Here is a 20,332-nt window from a genome sequence, read left to right as displayed (position 1 = left end):
AGAATATTGTGTTAATCAGACCATTGAGTGAATTTTTTTGAAATCTATATACAATGATTGCCACATCATCAAAGATGATGTAAGGCCTAGAATGTATAGGGGACTTTGAAATTCCACTCATGCAGAAAACTGATCAAGGTCACTGGTGACGCTACAATCCATCTGCTAGACGGTGTAGTCAGAGGAAATATTAATATACACGGGTAGGTTCAAGTCCACTGCATTCAAAGTTAAGATTCTGCAAATACTGTATCTACCAAACACAGATGCTAGACCCCATATGGGAGCTGTGGGCAATCCTCCCACATGCAGTTTTTGATTTAGATAGATGGGTATAAATAAAAAGTTATAGAATTAGTGCTTTATAAGTATTCACAAGACTGCGCTAATGTGTGAATTTAATGAAACTTTATTAGGCAGGGCCAGGAATAGAAGTTAATATCTCAGAATGTCATTGTTGTTAAATATACTCAAATGAAAAAATAGATTTGAAACTGAATTACAAATATTTGCCTCTACTCTTGGCACATTAGAATTTCTAAAAGTATTTTTCCTTTCTTTTAATTCCTTCTTTTCTAAGGCACAACCTCATGAATGTCAGCGGTTGCCCACATGACCCAAATATTTTCAGCTACCAAGGCCCTAAGCTCTGGAATTCCCACCCCCAAACTTTTCTACCTCCCCCCTCCCGTAGGATTCTCCTTAAAATCTCCCCCTTTGGCCAAGTATTTGGTTAGCTGACCTCATAGTCCTTATATAACTCAGTGCTAAATTTTGCTTGACAACGTCCTTTGTGAAGCCCCTTTGGATACTGCCAGACCAGGGGGTAATTGATGGCTTGCGTGCCAGCTCACTGGAGAATGAGATTGAGTTCTACCACACGGGATTCAGATGAAGACTTTGTTGGGGTGATATACAGGAAAAAACTGATAAGGATGCATACTGAGATGCTGGGTGCATTGGCTGGTCTATCAGACAGCTTTCTGTCACCAGCAAGGAGCATGGGGAAAGTCCAGCTCCAACTTGACAAAGGGATCACACAAACCTTCCTTCTCAGTTGTTTCTACTCCAACTCACTGTCATATTGCAGACCCAGAGGCTGCAATTGCAGACCCATACCTCTTTCAATCTTTGTCTGGGAAGATCATCCAGTCCACTGCCCTACTTGTGGGGATAGAGCAAAACTCCCTGGTAAATCCAGGAATTCACCAAAACATCTCTAAAAACCCTCCAGATTTGATTTGATTTATTATTGTCACATATATTAGTGAAAAATATCATTTCTTGCATGCTATTCAGACAAAGCATAACATTCATAGAGAAGGAAAGGAGAGTGTGCAGAATGTAGTGTTACAATCATAGCTAGGGTGTAGAGAAAGATCAACTTAATGCGAGGAGGTCCATTCAAAAGTGTGATGGTAGCAGGGAAGAAGCTGTTCTTGAGTTGGTTGGTACATGTCCTCAGACTTTTGTATCTTTTTCCCAATGGAAGAAAGTGGAAGAGAGTATGTCCGGAGTGTGTGGGGTCCTTAATTATGCCGTCTGCTTTTCCGAGACAGCAGAAAGTGTAGACAGTGTCAATAGGTGGGAGGGTGGTTTGAGTGATGGACAGGACTTCATTCACAATCCTTTGTAGTTTCTTGCGGTCTTGGACAGAGCAGGAGCCATACCAAGCTGTAATACAACCAGAAAGAATGCTTTCAATGGTGCATCTGTAAACGTCAGTGAGAGTTGCAGCCGACATGTCAAATTTCCTTAGTCTTCTGAGAAAGTAGGGGCGTTGGTGGGCTTTCTTAACTATAGTGATGGCATGGGGGGACCAGGACAGGTTGTTGGTGAAAGGACACTTAAAAACATGAAGCTCTCAACCATTTCTACTTTTTCCCCATTGATGTAGACAGGGGCATGTCCTCCTTCCTAAAGCCAATGACTATCTCCTTCGTTTTATTGATATTGAGGGAAAAATTATTGTCGCCGCACCAGTTCACCAGATTCTCTATCTTTTTCCTGTACTCCATCTCATCATTGTTTGAGATCCGACCCATTACGGTGGCATCATGAGCAAACTTGAAAATCGAGTTGGAGGGGTATTTGGCCACATAGTCATAGGTATATAAGGAGTATAGTAAGGTGCTGAGGACACAGCCTTCTGGGACACTGGTGTTGAGGATGATCATGGAGGAGGTGTTGTTGCCTATCCTTACTAATTGCGGTTGTGGGTTAGGAAGTTCAGGATCCAGTCTCAGGGGGAGGAGCCAAGCCCCAGGCTACAGAGTTTGGAGATGAGTTTCGTAGGAACTCAGAGTAGTTCCTGAGACTTTGCAATGGCAGAGTGTTTCTAAAATTACCTTCCCAGCAAGCTGATTGCTTGGCTCTTTAAATAAAACTACTTCTGTGTCCTTGAACGCTCTTTGGTGAGTGACAAGATTGAATGGACTTGTGTGGTCCAGGTTTGTAAGTGGAGTATAAATCAGCAAGTTTAACATCATGCCTGTGCCAACTCAAAGGTTTGCAGGCACATGGAGGATGCCCATGGGAGTGCCTTTCCCAGTAAGGATCTGTAATGATTAAGTAGGCCTGATTTTCCCACTCCTAAAGTATAACTTACTCCAGTTGTATTTATACTGCAGTCAGTGTGAAATAGTGCAATAATCCCTCAGATGGTTTCACACCACCAGCCAGAATTGAATGCAGCTGGGTTCAAAACAACTTCACTGGGGCAACAGTCAAAACACTTACTCCAATGTAAGCAGCAGCAGAATTTTACCAATGTCTGGCTAGTGAGCTGGGAGGCAGAGGGGCCAACGGTCAGTCAAATAGTGGGGAGCTGCATTAGGACTGCTCCCTGGTTCAGCCCCGCTGTATGGGGCATTATCCCAGAGGTGGGTTGCAAGGTGGATTGGCTCCCTGCTCCAAGAAAGTGGACTGCTGGTTTTAATACTGAAAGGTCCTATAAAGGGTCCGTTTACAGATCTACCCGCATGTTGCCTATGGCTGCATGGTGGTAGTCTCCCTGTGGCTGTCTGGTGTATCAATGGAGCTGGAGGCCCAAAGAGAGGACCAGGGGCTTCAACTCTGGGCGCTGAAATGTTAATTTACTGCCCGGTTTGAGGTTTGAGGGCTCCGGTTTATCACAGTAGTGGCCAGCTCTCTGGGCGGTGCTGCTGAGGATTCAGAACTGCTGGCTCCTGATTGGGTGAGTAGCATTAGTAGCTATCCTTAATTGGACAGCGGGCCAATAGGAGGCCAGTCAAGGGGGCCATCCATGGTTAAATCACCGAGTTTGTCTTGCTGCCAGCAAACAGTGTCTTGGGACCTACTTTTTGCCTTGATGTTGGGGGTCCCGAAGACCTCAATGAAATTCAGCCAATAAACAGCCCAAAATATCCCTGCTTCCCCTATGAGACATTCTATTATATTGTCAAAATAATGCTACTTTAATCATATAATGCAGCATTACCTCTTCATTTATAGGAGATATGTTTACAGTGGATGAAGCATCAAAAGCCAGTTTGGTTTTAGAATGTCTCTCTGCCACAGACGAAGACACCATCACAGAGGAACTAATCTTTGTGCTGGAGAGTTTACCCCAATATGGATACCTAGAGAACACACTCCCATCGCCAGGATATGAGAAGAGCAATGCTGGAATAAATATAGGTAAAACAAAATGTCAGTTATTAGTATGTCAACATAGGTAACACAGTTCACATATATGTCAATATAGGTAAAAAGAAATGTCGGTCGGGAGTGCGGCACAATGGCACAGTGGTTAGCACTGATGCTTCACAGTACCAGAGACCCAGGTTTGTTTCCGGCCTCAAGTGACCGTGTGGAGTTTGCACGTTTTCCACGTGACTGCGTGGGTTTCCTCTGGATGTTCCGGTTTCCTCCCAGAGTCCAAAGATGTGCAGGTTAGGTGGTGGATTGGCCATGCTAAATTGCCCCTTAATGTCCAAAGATGTGTCGGTTAGGTAGATCAGCCATGGTAAAATGCTGTTTTGGAAAATTGGTGCCCGCTCGATGGGCCAAATGGCCTCGTTCTACACTGTAAAGATTCTCTGGTTCATCACTAAACAATTTCTATGTTTACACCTGATGAACACACAAAAACAACCTTCGAATACTTGGTGCCTAAAAACCACTATAACTGCAAAAATGCAATTAACTTTGAAAATTTACGTAAATTATCAAAATTAAATGTGTTGGGATTATTTTTGTTTCTTCTCACCATCTGAGCATTAGCCATGCATAGCTTGATGGTTAGCTAGCATGTTTAGCATTTTAAAAAAAGCAGTCAAACAAATCCTATGGCCTATTTAGTGAAGAAAATATCCTTCTCTTCCCTTAAAGGTTTCCTAACTCAGTTATATAATTGTCTTGACCTCCAATTTTATCCAATATTTATTTCTGCATGACTTCAAATTCAGGATATGAATTTCATGTTTTGGATATATCATAGACTTGATTAGTTGAATGAATAGAAACTGTATAACCAAGAGGTAATATAATAAATTGAGCTATACATGGGGTAGTTACTACTCGATTGATATCTAAAACCTGATAATGTGAAGAGCCTTGGAAACTCCATTGCCCTGTCAGCAATGTACTGGGCATAAACAAGTGTGCAGCATTACTAACCATTAGACCAAATTTCAGGGGCAGTTCTATTCGCATAAAAGGGCACACAGACAATTTCCCTGAAAATTCAGAGCAATATCCAACAGGGATGGCAATCTGGAGTAACTGAATTGAAAAAGAGCAATGTTTTTTTTTCCGACTTTATCCTCAGTTTAATTTCTATTTTATCAGTGGTAATAAATCTTTCTGACATCAATTACCATTCTGAAACAGCATTGTTGGCATCACGTGAGTGTCCGATGTCAGCCAACTGTGATTACGGTAAATCACCTGCTCATCCACCTTGACATAACTTAAAGCTTTTGGATCAGTTGACCAGACTGTACACCTCAAAATATCTCTCCTCCATTATCCAGCTCAAAATGGCTGTGCTTAAGTTCATCTTTACTTATTCAATCTCAATCAGAGCGATGGTTTCTACACCCACCCAGCACTATTACTTATTGGACTCCCAAAATATCAATCCTTCACACAGTCCTCTGCCACATCTAATTGTTGCCCCCGAGCTTTAATTTTCCTCACTTGGATGACCACATGAAAAATGGAGAAGAGAACAACTTTGGGAGAAGATTAGGAAAATGATAACACTGAACACAAAGGCGTATTTGCTTCATTCAGAAAGGCTATTACAGATCATCTATTTCTGTTTATTATTAGCACCTGCCCATCAAACTGGTCCATGCATTTTGGTTTCCTTTGGGCTGTTTGATAATCTCCCTCAACAGAAACTGGCCTATCAGCTTGTAGCTGCACTAACTTCAACCTCATATTTTTAATTAAAAAGCGGTTTAATAACCAGGAATCCCTGACTGACCATCATTTTAGTTATTCAACAATAGTTGGGTGATCAGAAAGCTGATCTCAGTATGAAGATACCACAAGCTCGTTGTACATCTCAAAGGCATCAGGAGTAATAGAATTACCCTTTTGAGACCAGTAAGCAGGACAATAACCACAGTGAGATCCAGGACATCTGAAAGTGTATTATTGAGATTATCAGTACAGGCTTAGAACTCCACAACCAAAAAAGAATATACAGTATAATGACTCGAGAAGCCATCAAGATAACACAGAAGTTGAATTACGAACATATATCCTTGCCTACAAATTGCAAGACATTTTTCAATCTGATAGTTTAAGAAATTACAAACATCGGAGCCCACACATCTCATTGTACTGACAGTATATGTAGACTTGTTACATTTCATTGGGCATCCCATGACTATACAGAAAATAACTGACCTGTGTAGTAAAGTTAAAAGTTAAAGATTATTAGTCACAAGTAAGGCTTACATTAACACTGCAATGAAGTTACTGTGAAATTCCCCTAGTCGCCACAATTCTATAACTCCTGATGCCTTTGAGGTGTATAACGAGCTTGTGGTATCTTCATACTGAGATGTGTACTCATCATTGTAAGCATAATATATCAGGATCAGTGACAATTATGACTAATATGCTGTTAATATGCAATAATATTCTTCTCTATCTTTCTGGTCTTTTGTAAGTGTCATAGTTTCTCTTGAGAATCCCCTCTAGTTCCTCAGTGTAACCCAAACTGAATTTATATGCTGTCTAATATATCATCATGCTTATTAACTCAGGAGTTAAATGTTCGTTGGCAAACCTCTTAGACAAAAAATGTCATCTTGTTTCCCTATAGTTAGTCAATAAGAAACTGCAGGACCTGGTAAGAAACAGGAGTCATGAATTTGTTGCTGAAGGCTACATAGAAATAAAGCACTCTCCACTGTTGAATAACAAATGTTTAATCATTTATATTAGCTAAAGCGCTATTGATAAAACACGTTCACTTTTGCCCTCATGATATTTTGTTTGTGGAACATTAAAAGCTACAAAGACAACCGTGAAGGTAAAAACAAAAATATGGCTCTCAAATTGTTATGAACCAACCACACTTTTATGACTGAAAAATCCAGTTATGTACATTCTGACACAAAATCTGTTAAAATAAATTTGACAATAATTAAAAATGATCATTCAGTATTCTTTACAAGTATCTAGCTGCTTTTCCTGCATGCTATGGGTAGGTAGTGACGGTTTTACAAGCACTGTTAGATATCCAAAACTTGCCTACAAAATCCAAGTCTGAAATTTGGATTGCCAATCCACTTGATTGCCACCATTTTAGACATTCGCTCCCTCCACCACCAGTGCACAATGGCAACAGTGTCTACCATCTGCAAGATGTATTGCAGCAACTTCCCAAGGCATCCTAGCCCATGACCTTTACCACCGGGAAGAACAAAGGCAGCAGGCACATGGCAATACCATCACCTGTGTGTTCCATAAGACCATAAGACATAGGAGCAGAATTAGGCCACTCGTCCCATCAAGTCTGCTCCACCATTTAATCATGGCTGATATTTTTCTCATCCCCATTCTCCTGCCTTTTCCCCATAACCCTTGATCCCCTTATTAATCAAAAACCTATCTATCTCTGTCTTAAAGACACTCAATGACCTGGCCTCCACAGCCTTCTGCGGCAAAGAGTTCCACAGATTCACCACTCTGGCTGAAGAAATTCCTCCTCATCTCTGTTTTAAAGGATCATCCCTTTAGCCTGAGGTTGTGCCCTCTGGTTCTAGTTTTTCCTACTAGTGGAAACATCCTCTCCACGTCCATTCTATCCAGGCCTCACAGTATCCTGTAAGTTTCAATAAGATCCCCCCTCATCCTTCTAAACTCCAACGAGTACAGACCCAGAGTCCTCAACTGTTCCTCATACGACAAGCTTTCATTCCAAGGATCATTCTTGTGAACCTCCTTTGGCCCCTTTCCAAGGCCAGCACATCCTTCCTTAGATATGGGGCCCAAAACGGCTCACAATACTCCAAATGGGGTATGACCAGAGCTTGTACAGCCTCAGAAGTCCATCCCTGCTCTTGTATTCTAGCCCTCCTGACATGAATGCTAACATTGCATTTGAATTCCTAACTGCCGACTGAACCTGCACGTCAACCTTAAGAGAATCTTGAACAATGACTCCCAAGTCCCTTTGTGTTTCTGATTTCCTAAGCATTTCCCCATTTAGAAAATAGTCTATGCCTCCATTCCTCCTTCCAAAGTGCATAACCTCACACTTTTCCACATTGTATTCCATCTGCCACTTCTTTGCCCACCCTCCTAGCCTGTCCAAGTCCTTCTGCAGCCCCCCTGCTTCCTCAATATTACCTGTCCATCTGCATATCTTTGTATCATCTGTAAACTTAGCAACAGTGCCTTCAGTTCCTTCCTCCAAATCGTTAATGTATATTGTGAAAAGTTGTGGTCCCAGCACCGACCCCTGAGGCCAGTAGTCACCAGCTGCATCCTGAAAAAGACCCCTTTATCCCCACTCTCTGCCTTCTACCAGTCAGCCAATCCTCTATACATGCCAGGATTCCCCACCAAGGCATCACCACTCTTTGATTGTCACTGAGTCAAAATCCTGGGACTCACTCCCTAACAGTACTGTGGATGCTCCTGTATCACATGGACTGCAACAGTTCATGAAGGTGGGTACGACCACCTTCCCAAGGGTGGTCAGGAATGGGGAATAAATACTGGCCTTGCCAGCAATTTTCATATTTCATGAACAAACAATTACATCCTGTATTTTGTTTACATTTCAAAATCCAAAGTTCAGGTCTGGATTTCTGTAGGAAATAATCAATTTGATGTGCACTTTTTGTAGTAATCTCCCACAAATGATATCATAGATGATGCTTGAAATCCAAAGTAATATTAATTAGGTATGTTTTTAAAAAAACAATTGTCCACATAAACTAATTGGTTTCGGTGATTATTTCAAAGTGTAACAATGGTTTTCATGAAAGGCCATAAAGAAAACAACTATTTTATATTTAGACTAATAGAGTAATAGTTATTTTTTTTTTAAACTACTTAAGAAAGTCCAAGCATGACACTTTCATTGGAATCTAACAGTTACTGAATAATGAGGTGTTCAAGTTTGAAAGGATTTGGGAAGAATCAGCATTCAAACTCTCAGATTTGCTTTCTTAATGTAGTCCTTTGGTGAAATTTCAATTAAACTACAGTCCTGGGACAGCCAATAACGTGATCGTAAGCTGCCATTAACGCAATCATCAAATTAGGAATTGGAAAGGTTCATGTTGCAGCAGATGCAAATTAGTTGAGTGCAGATCCCAGGAGAAATCATTAACAGTTCAAGAAACACTTTATTAATAGTTTTAGTTTAAGTAGTCATGAAGGATCTCTGATTGTGATGTGTTTTGGGATCTTTTATTATCGTAAAGATGCAATACAAATATCATGAAAGCTGACACAATATTATTGCACCACCAGTTTTACCATCATGTATCTGCCAAAATTATCTCAATTATTCTAACATGCGACCAGTATCCCTGGCCCAATACAAACTATTGATCAGAATGTATTCTGTGAATGGGGTGCCTTTAAATTAATTAATCTTAAAAAAATTAACCTATAAACCAAATAATCTCAAGTGGTAAAATATGTGCTATCTTAAAATCTATATCAGGGGGCCAGGTGCTATATGCTTAAGATCAGTAGATTCTATCACAGAATATCAAAATAATTGTTTATATTCTTGTGCCTATTAAGATAGCGGTGAGGTCAGGATCTTCATATCTCTTTTAGCATGTTAAATCTTCACACTCCACTCTCCTTAATGAAACAAGTGAATGGAGTGCAATGGTCGTTGTGCCTTCTATTGATTGATCTTATTGATTTTTTGCATTGCGATTCCTCTGTTAGACTAAATATTCTGCCGAGTGAGAAGCCGAGAGTTTCTCGGGCTCCCCAGCTGGAGGAACGCGGTATGAATGTGAATTATTCTGAAAGATTTTTATTTTGTGGGCAATTTTAAACCATGGATGTTTGATCCAATCTGTTTGTTTAATAGCTTCCTTCAGTCTGCAGCACCTCGGGGCAGGCTACATCAACTACGTCCAGTGCAGACACAACCAGATGGAGCCCACAGCTGACCACTTTATGGTATCTGTTAGCGACGCGGTACATAAGTCTATAGTCATGCCGTTTTATGTCATCATCAACCCAATCAACGATGAAACTCCAGATTTGCATCTGGGAAACATCACTGTAAGTATGGACATAGCAAAGAAAGAAAAATAACTACTCATGTTTATTCATAGTCCATGTCAGATAATTCAGACTTTATTTTATCTTTTATTCTGTATGACAGTGTTTTTTAAAAATATTTTAGATCTCGCCAGATGTTCCCCCATTCATAACAGCACAATAACCATTTGGTTACCATTAATCTGAAAGCCAGTCAGTTGAATCATATTTAGTTGTTTGAATTTGAAGGGGAAAGAATCCAAACAGTGCATCAAAACGAGTATACTCCCCACTACATGGAGTTGTACGTGTCACATATAATTCAAATGTAAACACCAGTTGATTTTGTGGATTTTCACCACCGCCTGTTTCCATGAGAGGAATGCACTTTCTTTCCCCGAATGGCTTCATAATTAGCCAAACAAACCAAGCTAAATCCTTAGGGTATTTTTTTAAAGTAAGGAACTAAGATTCATTATGGCGGACGCCAATAAGTTGGAAAAAAAAGAAGCCAAACTAAATAAATGAGTAGTTAAAAGTTGTGCCAAACTTAAATGGAAAATAGAACAATCTGGAGTGGTTGGTCAATTAGCTGGACACTGTATGAACTAAAAAAAATTATTGGTGCTATTTTCCTGTGTGGGGTTGTGCCAGCGAAATGCCAGCACCTGTTCCCATTGAGGCAGGCAGTGCACTAACGTTGGCTGGAATTTTACCGGCACACCCACCCCGATCTCGCAGAACGGCATTCTCCGTTGACATCGGGCGGGATTTTACAAGCCTCGCCCGAGCAGGGTGCCCAGCATGTGGTGCAGCTGCAATATTGCTCAGAAAGGCAACCCTGTCCTTCTTAAAGGGGAGCTTCATTCAGTAGAAAGAAGTTGCTGTTGACTTAATGTATTGACACTGGCAACAAGTAGGAGCTCCACAAATAGAGTATCAGGAAAGAGAGAGGGTCACAGATGCATTGCTGGAAGCTTTATTGTTGGACATTGACAGGAGTAGAGAGGTCATGTTTCAGTAGCAGGGACCAGGAAGCCCTCAGGGATCGCCCGCTGAAGGAAATGTGAGCAAGTGGGCAGGGAGTTTAATCCGGATAAATGCGAAGTGATGCATTTTGGAAGAAATAATGTAGGGAGGAGTTATACAATAAATGGCAGAGTCATCAAGAGTATAGAAACACAGAGGGACCTAGGTGTGCAAGTCCACAAATCCTTGAAGGTGGCAACACAGGTGGAGAAGGTGGTGAAGAAGGCATATGTTATGCTTGCCTTTATAGGACGGGGTATAGAGTATAAAAGCTGGAGTCTGATGATGCAGCTGTATAGAACGCTGGTTAGGCCACATTTGGAGTACTGCGTCCAGTTCTGGTCGCCGCACTACCAGAAGGGCATGGAGGCGTTAGCGAGAGTGCAGAGAAGGTTTACCAGGATGTTGCCTGGTATGGAGGGTCTTAGCTATGAGGAGAGATTGGGTAAACTGGGGTTGTTCTCCCTGGAAAGACGGAGAATGAGGGGAGATCTAATAGAGGTGTACAAGATTATGAAGGGGATAGATAGGGTGAACGGTGGGAAGCTTTTTCCCAGATCAGAAGTGACGTTCACGAGGGGTCACGGGCTCAAGGTGAGAGGGGCGAAGTATAATTCAGATATTAGAGGGATGTTTTTTACACAGAGGGTGGTGGGGGCCTGGAATGCGCTGCCAAGTAGGGTGGTGGAGGCAGGCACGCTGACATCGTTTAAGACTTACCTGGATAGTCACATGAGCAGCCTGGGAATGGAGGGATACAAACGATTGGTCTAGTTGGACCAAGGAGCGGCACAGGCTTGGAGGGCCGAAGGGCCTGTTTCCTGTGCTGTACTGTTCTTTGTTCTTTGTTCCCTTTGGAAGACAATGTCAAAATTATAATCGCAGGAACTAAAAACCGGACAGTCAAAAATTTGGGAAAATATTTCAAAATATCTATCCCCCCCATCCATATTTTGAAATATATTCCCAAATTTTGCATCGGTAGTCACAAAGGAGAGGGACGCGTTGATTGATGGTGTCTCGGAGGGGTATGTAAACCCTCTAGAGTAAGTCATCATTGGGAGGGAGGAAGTGTTAGGTGTATTAAAAAACATTAAGGTAGGCAAATACCCAGGGCCAGATGGCATCTATCCCAGATTACTGGGGGAGGCAAGAGAGGTAACAGAAATTTTTGTTTCCTCGTTGGCCATAGATGAGATCCCAGAGAGTTGGAGGATAGCCAATGTTGTCCCATTATTTAAGAAGGGTAGAAAGGATAACCCGGATAATTATAGGTCAGTGAGCTTGATGTTAGTGATAGTGAAATTGTTGGAGAAGATTCTTAGGGATAGGCTCTATACACATTTGGAACTGAATGGTCTTAATAGTGACAGACAGCATGGTTTTTTACGAGGAGTTCATGTCTCACTAATTTGATTGAGTTTTTTGAGGAGGTGACAAAAGTGCTTAACGAGGGAAGGGCCATGGATGTTGTCTCCATGATCTTTAGTAATGCATTTGACAAGGTCCCTCATGTCAGACTGGTGCAAAAGGTTAAATCACACAGGATCAAGGGTGAACTAACTAGATGGATTCAGAACTGGCTTGGCCATAGAAGACAGAGGGTAGCGATGGAAGGGTGTTTTTCTGAATGGAGGTCTGTAACTAATGGTGTTCTGCGGGGCTCAGTGCTGGAACCTTTGTTGTTTGTAATATATATAAATGACTTGGAAGAAAACGTTGCTGTTCTGATTAGCAAGTTTGCGGATATTAAGATTGCTGGAGTTGCGGATAATGATGAAGATTGTCAGGTAGGCTGGAAATTTTTTTTTAATCATTCATGGAACATGGGCATCGCTGACTGGCCAGCATTTATTGCCCATCCCTAGTTGTGCTTGGGAAGATGGTGGTGAGCTGCCTTTTTGAATCGCTGCAGTCCATGTTCAGTGGGTTGACCCACAATGCTGTTAGTGAGGGAATTCCAGGATTTTGACTCAGTGACCGCAAGGGAATTGCGATATATTTCCAAGTCAGGACAGTGAGTGGCTTGGAGGGGATCTTGGTAGTGTTTCCATGTATCTGCTGCCCTTGTCCTTCTAGACGGAAGTGGTCATGGGTTTGGAAGATACTGTCTAAGGATCTTTGGTGAATTGCCGCAGTGCACCTTGTAGATAGTACACATTGCTGCTACTGAGCGTCGGTGGTGGAGGGATTGACTATTTGTAGATGTGGTGCCAATCAAGTGGGTTGCTTTATCCTGAATGGTGCAAAGCTTCTTCAGTGCTGTTGGAGCTACACCCATCCAGGCAAGTGGGGAGTATTCTACCACACTCCTGACTTGTGCTTTGTAGATGGTGGATAGGCTTTGGGGAGTCAAGAGGTGAGTTACTTGCCACAGTATTCCTAGCCTCTGACCTGCTCTTGTAGCCACTGTGTTTATGTGGTGAGTCCAGTTGAGTTTCTGGTCAATGGTAATCTCAAGGATGTTGACATTGGGGGGATTCCATGATGGTAACACCATTGAGTGTCAAGGGGCAGTGATTAGAGTGTCTCTTATTGGTGATGGTCATTACCTGGCATTTGTGTGGCGCGAATGTTATTTGCCACTTGTCAGCCCAAGCCTGGATATTGTCCAGATCTTGTTGCATTTGAACATGGACTGCTTCAGTATCTGAGGAGTCGCGAATGGTGTTGGACATTGTGCAATCATTGGCGAACATCCCCCCTTCTGACCTTATGATGGAGCGAAGGTCATTGATGAAGCAGCTGAAGATTGTTGGGCCTAGGGCACTACCCTGAGGGACTCCTGCAGAGATGTCCTGGAGCTGAGATGACTGACCTTCCACAACCGTCTTCCTATGTACCAAGTATGACTCCAGCCAGTGGAGTGTTTTCCCCCAATATCCATTGATTCCAGTTTGCTAGGGGCAGAGAAATGGCAGATAGAATTTAATTTGGAAAAATGCAAGGTGCTGCATTTTGGTAGATCCAATTCAGGTGGGAGCTATAAAATAAATGGCAGAACCATCTGGAGCATAGACACACAGAGAGATCCGTAAGTACAGGTCCACAGATCCTTAAAAGTGGCAGCACAGGTAGAAAAGGTGGTGAAAAAAGCATATGGCATGCTTGCCTTCATCGGCCGGGATATCGAGTATAAAAGTTGGCAAATTATGTTCTGTTATATAAAATGTTCGTTAGGCACATTTGGAATACTGTGTCCAATTCTGGTCGCCACACTACCAGAAGGACGTGGAAGCTTTGGAGAGAGTACAGAAAAGCTTTACCCGGATGTTGCCTAGTATGGAGGGTTTTAGCCATGAAGAGAGATTGAATAAACTGGGATTGTTCTCCCTGGAAAGACGGAGGCTGAGGGGCGACCTGATAGAAGTTTATAAAATTATGCGGAGCATAGATAAGGTGAACAGTTAGAAGCTTTTTCCCAGGACAGAAATGACAATTACAAGGGGGCACAAGTTCAAGATAAGGGAGAGAAGGATCAGTAGAGATGTGCAGGCGAAGTTTTTACACAGAGCGTGGTGGGGGCTTGGAATGCACTGCCAAGTGAGGTGGTTGAGGCAGACATGTTGGCGACATTTAAGACTGTTCTAGATAGACACATGAACAGGCAGGGAATAGAAGGATACAGGTGGTTGATCGAGATAGGACAACATGTTTGGCACAGGCTTGATGGGCCAAAGGGCCTGTTCTTGTGCTGGACTGTTTTTTGTTCTTGACCCGAAGTTTCCTCACCCTCTGTTAGTTCAAAACTATTTTTCCTCCTCTGACCATATTTGCTGGTGTACTGCTGAATTTTCCCATCCCGTCCACCACAGGAATCGTAGTGGGTGAGACAGAAAATTCGGCGGACCATGCAAAGGTTGGCCTCGGGTGGTAATTTCCGGTCTTGGAGAATGCACGACTGGAAAATCCCACCCTCTGTGCCTCCCTGTCACACGCTGGTTACCATGACCCTATTCTGCATTTTTGCCTTGTCCTTTCTCTTTAACTTTCCAAATCTTCCCTCACGTGAACCTCCCCCCCCCCCCCCCCCCCCCCACCACCCCCACCCCCCCACCAATTCGCACACGCACGCGTGCGCGCACACACACATTTCTAGTTAAACAACTTGCTAGGACACTGGTCCCAACATGGTTCATCTGAAGACTGTCTCAACAGTGTGGCTCACTCTTCCCTCAGTACTAGCGATAGTGTCCTGTGAATCAAAACTCACTTCTCCCGCTTCAGTCTTTGAACTCTGCATTAAAATCTCTGATCTTACTTACCTTACATAATTTTCTCATGGCTCAGGTAGAAATTATTACCTTTGTGCTCATACTTTCTTTGCAGAAACTCTTTTCTAGTCCTATCTAAAAGTTTAAAGTTTACTTATTAGTCACAAGTAGGCTTACATTAACATTGCAATGAATACTGTGAAAATCACCTAGTCGCCACACTCCGGCGCTTGGGGGAGAATTTAGCGTGGCCAGTGCACCTAACCAGCACATCTTTTGGACTGTGGGAGGAAACCAGAGCACCCGGAGGAAACCCACGCAGACACGGTGAGAACGTGCAGACTCCACACAGACAGTGACCCAAGCCGGGAATCGAACCCGGGTCCCTAGTGCTGTGAGGCAGCAGTGCTAACCACTGTGCCACCATGCCGTATCAATGTTGTTAGTGCTCATATGCACCACGATAACTCCACTCCAAGTTCCCTGATTCAAGTCCTTGAATTCAAAGGTTCAGGTGGTGTGGAGTCCTTATAACCCTCCCACATCTCATATGCACAACTCTTGGAGGGATGGGAGGCTCTGTCATGGCTGACTCTTCCTGTAGATTTGGAAGTTGTTCTGGTATTTGGATATGTTTTTATCATTTTCTTCCATTCTTTTGTGTTGAACCACACTTGGTTGGTTTGGCTGTTCCACTGGTCAATGGTTGCCATCTTAACTCATTTATTGCGGGACTAGTGAACATTGTGCTCATATTCTTGTTGCATTCTTCAATTCCTCCCTCATTGTGTGGGTCATCCTGACATATAAAGAAGTTTACTTTTGAAGACTGGAACCCTCGTTCCCACTTGTATAACAATTTTTACCAGAGTTTTGAAAACGTTCTTATTTTCCAGTTGTTTTTCCAGTTTATGAATCTTTTCATTCAGCTCAGCATCTACTCTGGTAAGTTGAGTTGTTTTTGTTTCACTGGTCACTGACTTTCAATTCATAGAATCATAGGATCCCGACAGTGCAGATGGAGGCCATTCGGCCCATTGAGCTTGCACCAACAACAATCCCACTCAGGCCCGATCCCCATATATCCTGCTAATCACCCTGACATAAACCCTGCTAATCCCCCTGACACAAAGGTATGGTCAATCAACCTAATCCCGCACATCTTTGGAGTGTGGGAGGAAATTGGAGCACCCGGAGGAAACCCATGCAGACGCAGGGAAAATGTGCAAACTCCACACAGTCACCCAAGGCCAGAATTGAACCCAAGTATTTGGCGCTGTGAGGCAGCAGTGCTAACTGCTGTGAGGCAGCAGTGCTAACCACTGTGCCACCATGCCGCCCCAAAATTAATTGATTGAATTTAAATTCCAAGTGAGATTTGAACCTGTGTCCCTGGGGCATTAATAAGGGCCTCTAGATTGCTAATCCAGTGGCATTAACTTTTTGCCATTATCTTCATCAATCTGTTTTGTAAAATTTCTCTTACGTGCTTCCAAAGTTAGGATTTGCTCTTCCACGCTACGTATCACATTTTTCATGTTGTTCAGATTGGACTGATGTTCAAGAAATTCATTTAGTTCTTAATTCTGCTTTCAGTCAACTGTTCTGATGCATCAGCAATTCCTCCTCCTGCTCCTGAGATTTCTTTCGTATGTGAAAGTTAACTCTCTGCACTGGTCAGCTTTTCTTTAGCAGAGCATTCTTCCTCTGTGTTATCCTTCAAGCTCACATTCTGTACTAGCACTTCTGCCAATTCTGAGACTCTTCACGCTCTTCTGTGTGAAGATCTACTTGCTCTTGGCATTCTAGGTTCCAATTTTCATTATTTCACATATCGCTTTGAAAATGTAGGGCAGGATTCTCTGGTCTCCCAGTCACATGTTTCCCACTGGCGGGAGGTGGTGCATTGTTTGCTCATAGTGGGATTCTCTGGTCCCGCTGCTAGCAATGGGAATTCCCATTGATATCGTCCCACGCTGGCAGGAAACCCGCGGAGAATTCCGGTCGTAATGTTTTCCCAGGTTTTCTTCCTCATGTCCAACCATTTTCTTCTGCTCTGTCGTGTATTTCTTCTACCTCTTGTTTTCCTTTTGGACATTCTGCCAAATGATTCTCCAGTTCTTTCATGGCTGAAACTTCTTTTCCTGGATTTTCTGCCTGTTGTTGAGCCTGGCCGTACTTCTGATTGAGTTTTCCCAACTCACCACTTTGATTTGCCACCATGGGTATGTAAAGTTCTTATTTCCTCTTGGTACCTTTGTGATACCTCACACATTTCTTTGTTCAGATCTCAATCAGTTTTGTTGATTGAAGATTTTAGTTTGTCGTGTGTTTTCAAAGGTATATACTCAATTTGTGTTTCAAACCTTTCAATTGATTTTGATTTTTGATTTAATTTGATTCGATTTATTATTGTCACATGTATACAGTGAAAAGTATTGTTTTTTGCATGTTATACAGACAAAGCATACCGTACATAGAGAAGAAAAGGAAAGAGTGCAGAATGTAGTGTTACAGTCATGGCTAGGGTGTAGAGAAAGACCAACTTAATGCGAGGTAGGTCCATTCAAAAGTCTGATAGCAGCAGGTAAGAAGCTGTTCTTGAGACTTTTGTACCTTTTTCCCGATGGAAGAAGGTGGAAGAGAGTATGTCCCGGGTATGTGGGGTCCTTAATTATGCTGGCTGCTTTTCTAAGGCAGCGGGAAGCATAGACAGTGTCAATGGGTGGCAGGCTGGTTTGAGTGATGGACTGGGCTATGTTTACACCCCTTTGTAGTTTCTTGTGGTCTTGGACAGAGCAGGAGCCACACCAAGCTGTGATACAATCAGAAGAATGCTTTCTATGGTGCATCTGTAAAGGTTGGTGAGAGTCATAGTGGACATGCCAAATTTCCATATTCTTCTGAGAAAGTAAAGGCATTGGTGGGCTTTCTTAACTATAGTGTTGGCATGGGGGGACCAGGACAGGTTGTTGGTGATCTGGACACCTAAAAACTTGAAGCTCTCGACCATTTCTACTTCGTCTTTGTTGATGTAGACAGGGGCATGTCCTCCACTACGCTTCCTGAAGTCAACGACTATCTACTTTGTTTATTAACATTGAGGGAGAGATTATTGTCATCGCACCAGTTCATCAGATACTCTCTCTTTCCTGTACTCCACCTCATCTTTGTTTGAGATCCGACCCACTATGGTGGTGTCATCAGCAAACTTAAAAATCGAGTTGGACGGGGATTTGGCCACACAGTCATAGGTGTATAAGAAGTATAGTAAAGGGCTGAAGACACAGACACAGCTGAAGACACAGTGGCGCACTGGTGTTGAGGATGATCGTGGAGGAGATGTTGTTGCCTATCCTTACTGATTGCAGTCTGTGGGTTAAGAAGTTCAGGATCCAGTCACAGGGGGAGGAGCCGAGCCCCAGGCCACAGAGTTTGGAGATGAGTTTCATAGGAATAATGGTGTTGAACGCTGAGATTTAATGTGAACATGTTGCAATTTTATTTCATTTTCCTTTTAAAGATTTTTTTATATTTTGGACTTCATTAGAAAGCTTTCTTTCATTCACAGCCAGTTGCTCACTCTGCACTGCCATCAGCTGCTGCAGTTTGGGCAATGTGTCTGGCTTACCAAAAAGATATATTTCTGGGACTTCAAGAAAATTATTTGCCTCTCTCATGCCTCATGTGCTTTGCTGAGGTAATGTCTCTTGCTTTTTCGGAGCATTACTGGGGAGTTTATATCTGTCCCTTTAAGCTCTGTGTACTCTGCAACTTGATGTTTAAATAATTTGTCAGAATCTTTTAATATTTCATTGAAGATGGTTGAGGATTCATCAATGAACAATATTAGGATTACTTTATATCTGCACGGTCTGGCATTTAAAGCTGGCCTTCTAAAGAAGATTCAATGCAGTCTTCTGCTACTGTAAGAAATTTTAAATTTCTGCCTTCAGCTTCCAAGTCTTTCTTTGCAGGTTTCTCTTGGTGATTTTTCCTATGAGCCTCTGTTTTTGAAGTTTCTTTTCCGGTCAGAATGCATTGTTTTTTCTTCTCAAACTTCCATCATTTTGGGAGCTGACGGCACCAGAAATCTGGCTTCCGGAGACTCATGGAAGCCATGGCGCCCAATGGGGAGCCCGTTGAACAGCCTCCACTAGAGTCTCCTGGTCCACTGTGCTGCTGGCTGGGAGAATCGCCCCCTTTAACTTTTCTCTGCATTTTCTATGAGTTTTTGGGTTTTCCGCACAAGCTGCCACATATTGTATTGTGTTGGTTCCAGTTCAGTAGGCCTGAAAAAGTCTTCATAGTCATAAAAGTCATCATAATCATAGTCATAGTCATTTTAAGGCAAGGATAGATCAATTTTTGAATAGCAAAGGAATTAAGGGCTATGGTGAGTGGGCAGGTAAGTGGAGCTGAGCCAAGAAAAGATCTGCCATGATCTTATTGAATGGTGGAGCAGGCTCGAGGTGCCTGCTCCTAGTTCTTATTTTCTTATTAAGAGGCTAACTGTAAGTATTGACAAATACACTGTAAAGGGTACAAGCTAGGAGCTATCTGCATGTTAGCTGATGCACATATGAATGGATATTGAATCAAGTTTAGCCATTATGTATCAACTCTCCCACATTATGCTATGACTCGACCTTGCCCCCGGGGGTGAGAAATTAATTTAAAAGAAAACGGGAATCACTAATTCCCTGGCACATTTTGGAAAGTTCATACGTTTTGTTGTTTGAAAATATCTCCTGATCAGCTGCTGAGCCTTGAGCAGAAGATCAACAGAAGTCCTATTTATGTGATGTATCCAAGTTCCCACCATAATTACAACAGTAATTTGAGCGAATTTTGGATGAAATTCCTGTTGCTGGTTTTCCACACTTCACAGTTTCAATGCCTGTGCACGAAATTGAAATTAAAATCGCAAAAATTGCTCATCAATATTTTCTACGAAAAAAGTATTCCCATAATTTTACAATCTACCATCCCACAACATTAAAAATTGCCTTGGCAAACTTGTGTCACATTTAGATTAATGAATAGGTCTGAGGTCACATACCAACCGACTTGAGAACAGCTTCTTCCCTGCTGCCATCAGACTTTTGAATGGACCTACCTCGCATTAAGTTGATCTTTCTCTTCATCCGAGCCATGATTGTAACGCTACATTCTGCACCTTCTCCTTTCCTTCTCTATGAACAGTATGCTTTGTCTGAATAGCGCACAAGAAACACTTTTCACTGTACACTAATACATGTGATAACAATAAATCAAATCAAATCCAAAGGATATTTTGCATTCCGTTTTTTACAAACTACTTGAGGTAAGGTTGCATTTTTGTGAGAGATATTGGATTAGTC

The 20,332-nt window shown here is 42.3% G+C and overlaps 1 protein-coding gene across 1 annotated transcript in view; it reads left to right on the top strand.

Annotated features, from left to right (window-relative positions):
• frem1b (Fras1 related extracellular matrix 1b) overlaps nucleotides 1-20,332 on the top strand; it is a 229,439-nt gene that overhangs the window by 117,829 nt on the left and 91,278 nt on the right. Inside the window, exons 18-19 of the mRNA XM_078219385.1 lie at nucleotides 3,475-3,660; nucleotides 9,551-9,747. Coding sequence (XP_078075511.1) covers nucleotides 3,475-3,660; nucleotides 9,551-9,747 — 383 coding nt within the window. The remainder of the gene's footprint in view (nucleotides 1-3,474; nucleotides 3,661-9,550; nucleotides 9,748-20,332) is intronic.

The sequence above is a fragment of the Mustelus asterias genome, chromosome 8 (genome assembly GCF_964213995.1).
Source record: "Mustelus asterias chromosome 8, sMusAst1.hap1.1, whole genome shotgun sequence".
Classification (NCBI taxonomy): Eukaryota; Metazoa; Chordata; class Chondrichthyes; order Carcharhiniformes; family Triakidae; genus Mustelus; species Mustelus asterias.
Note: the sequence above shows the minus strand (reverse complement) of the source record. Positions and strands in the feature narration are given on the sequence as shown.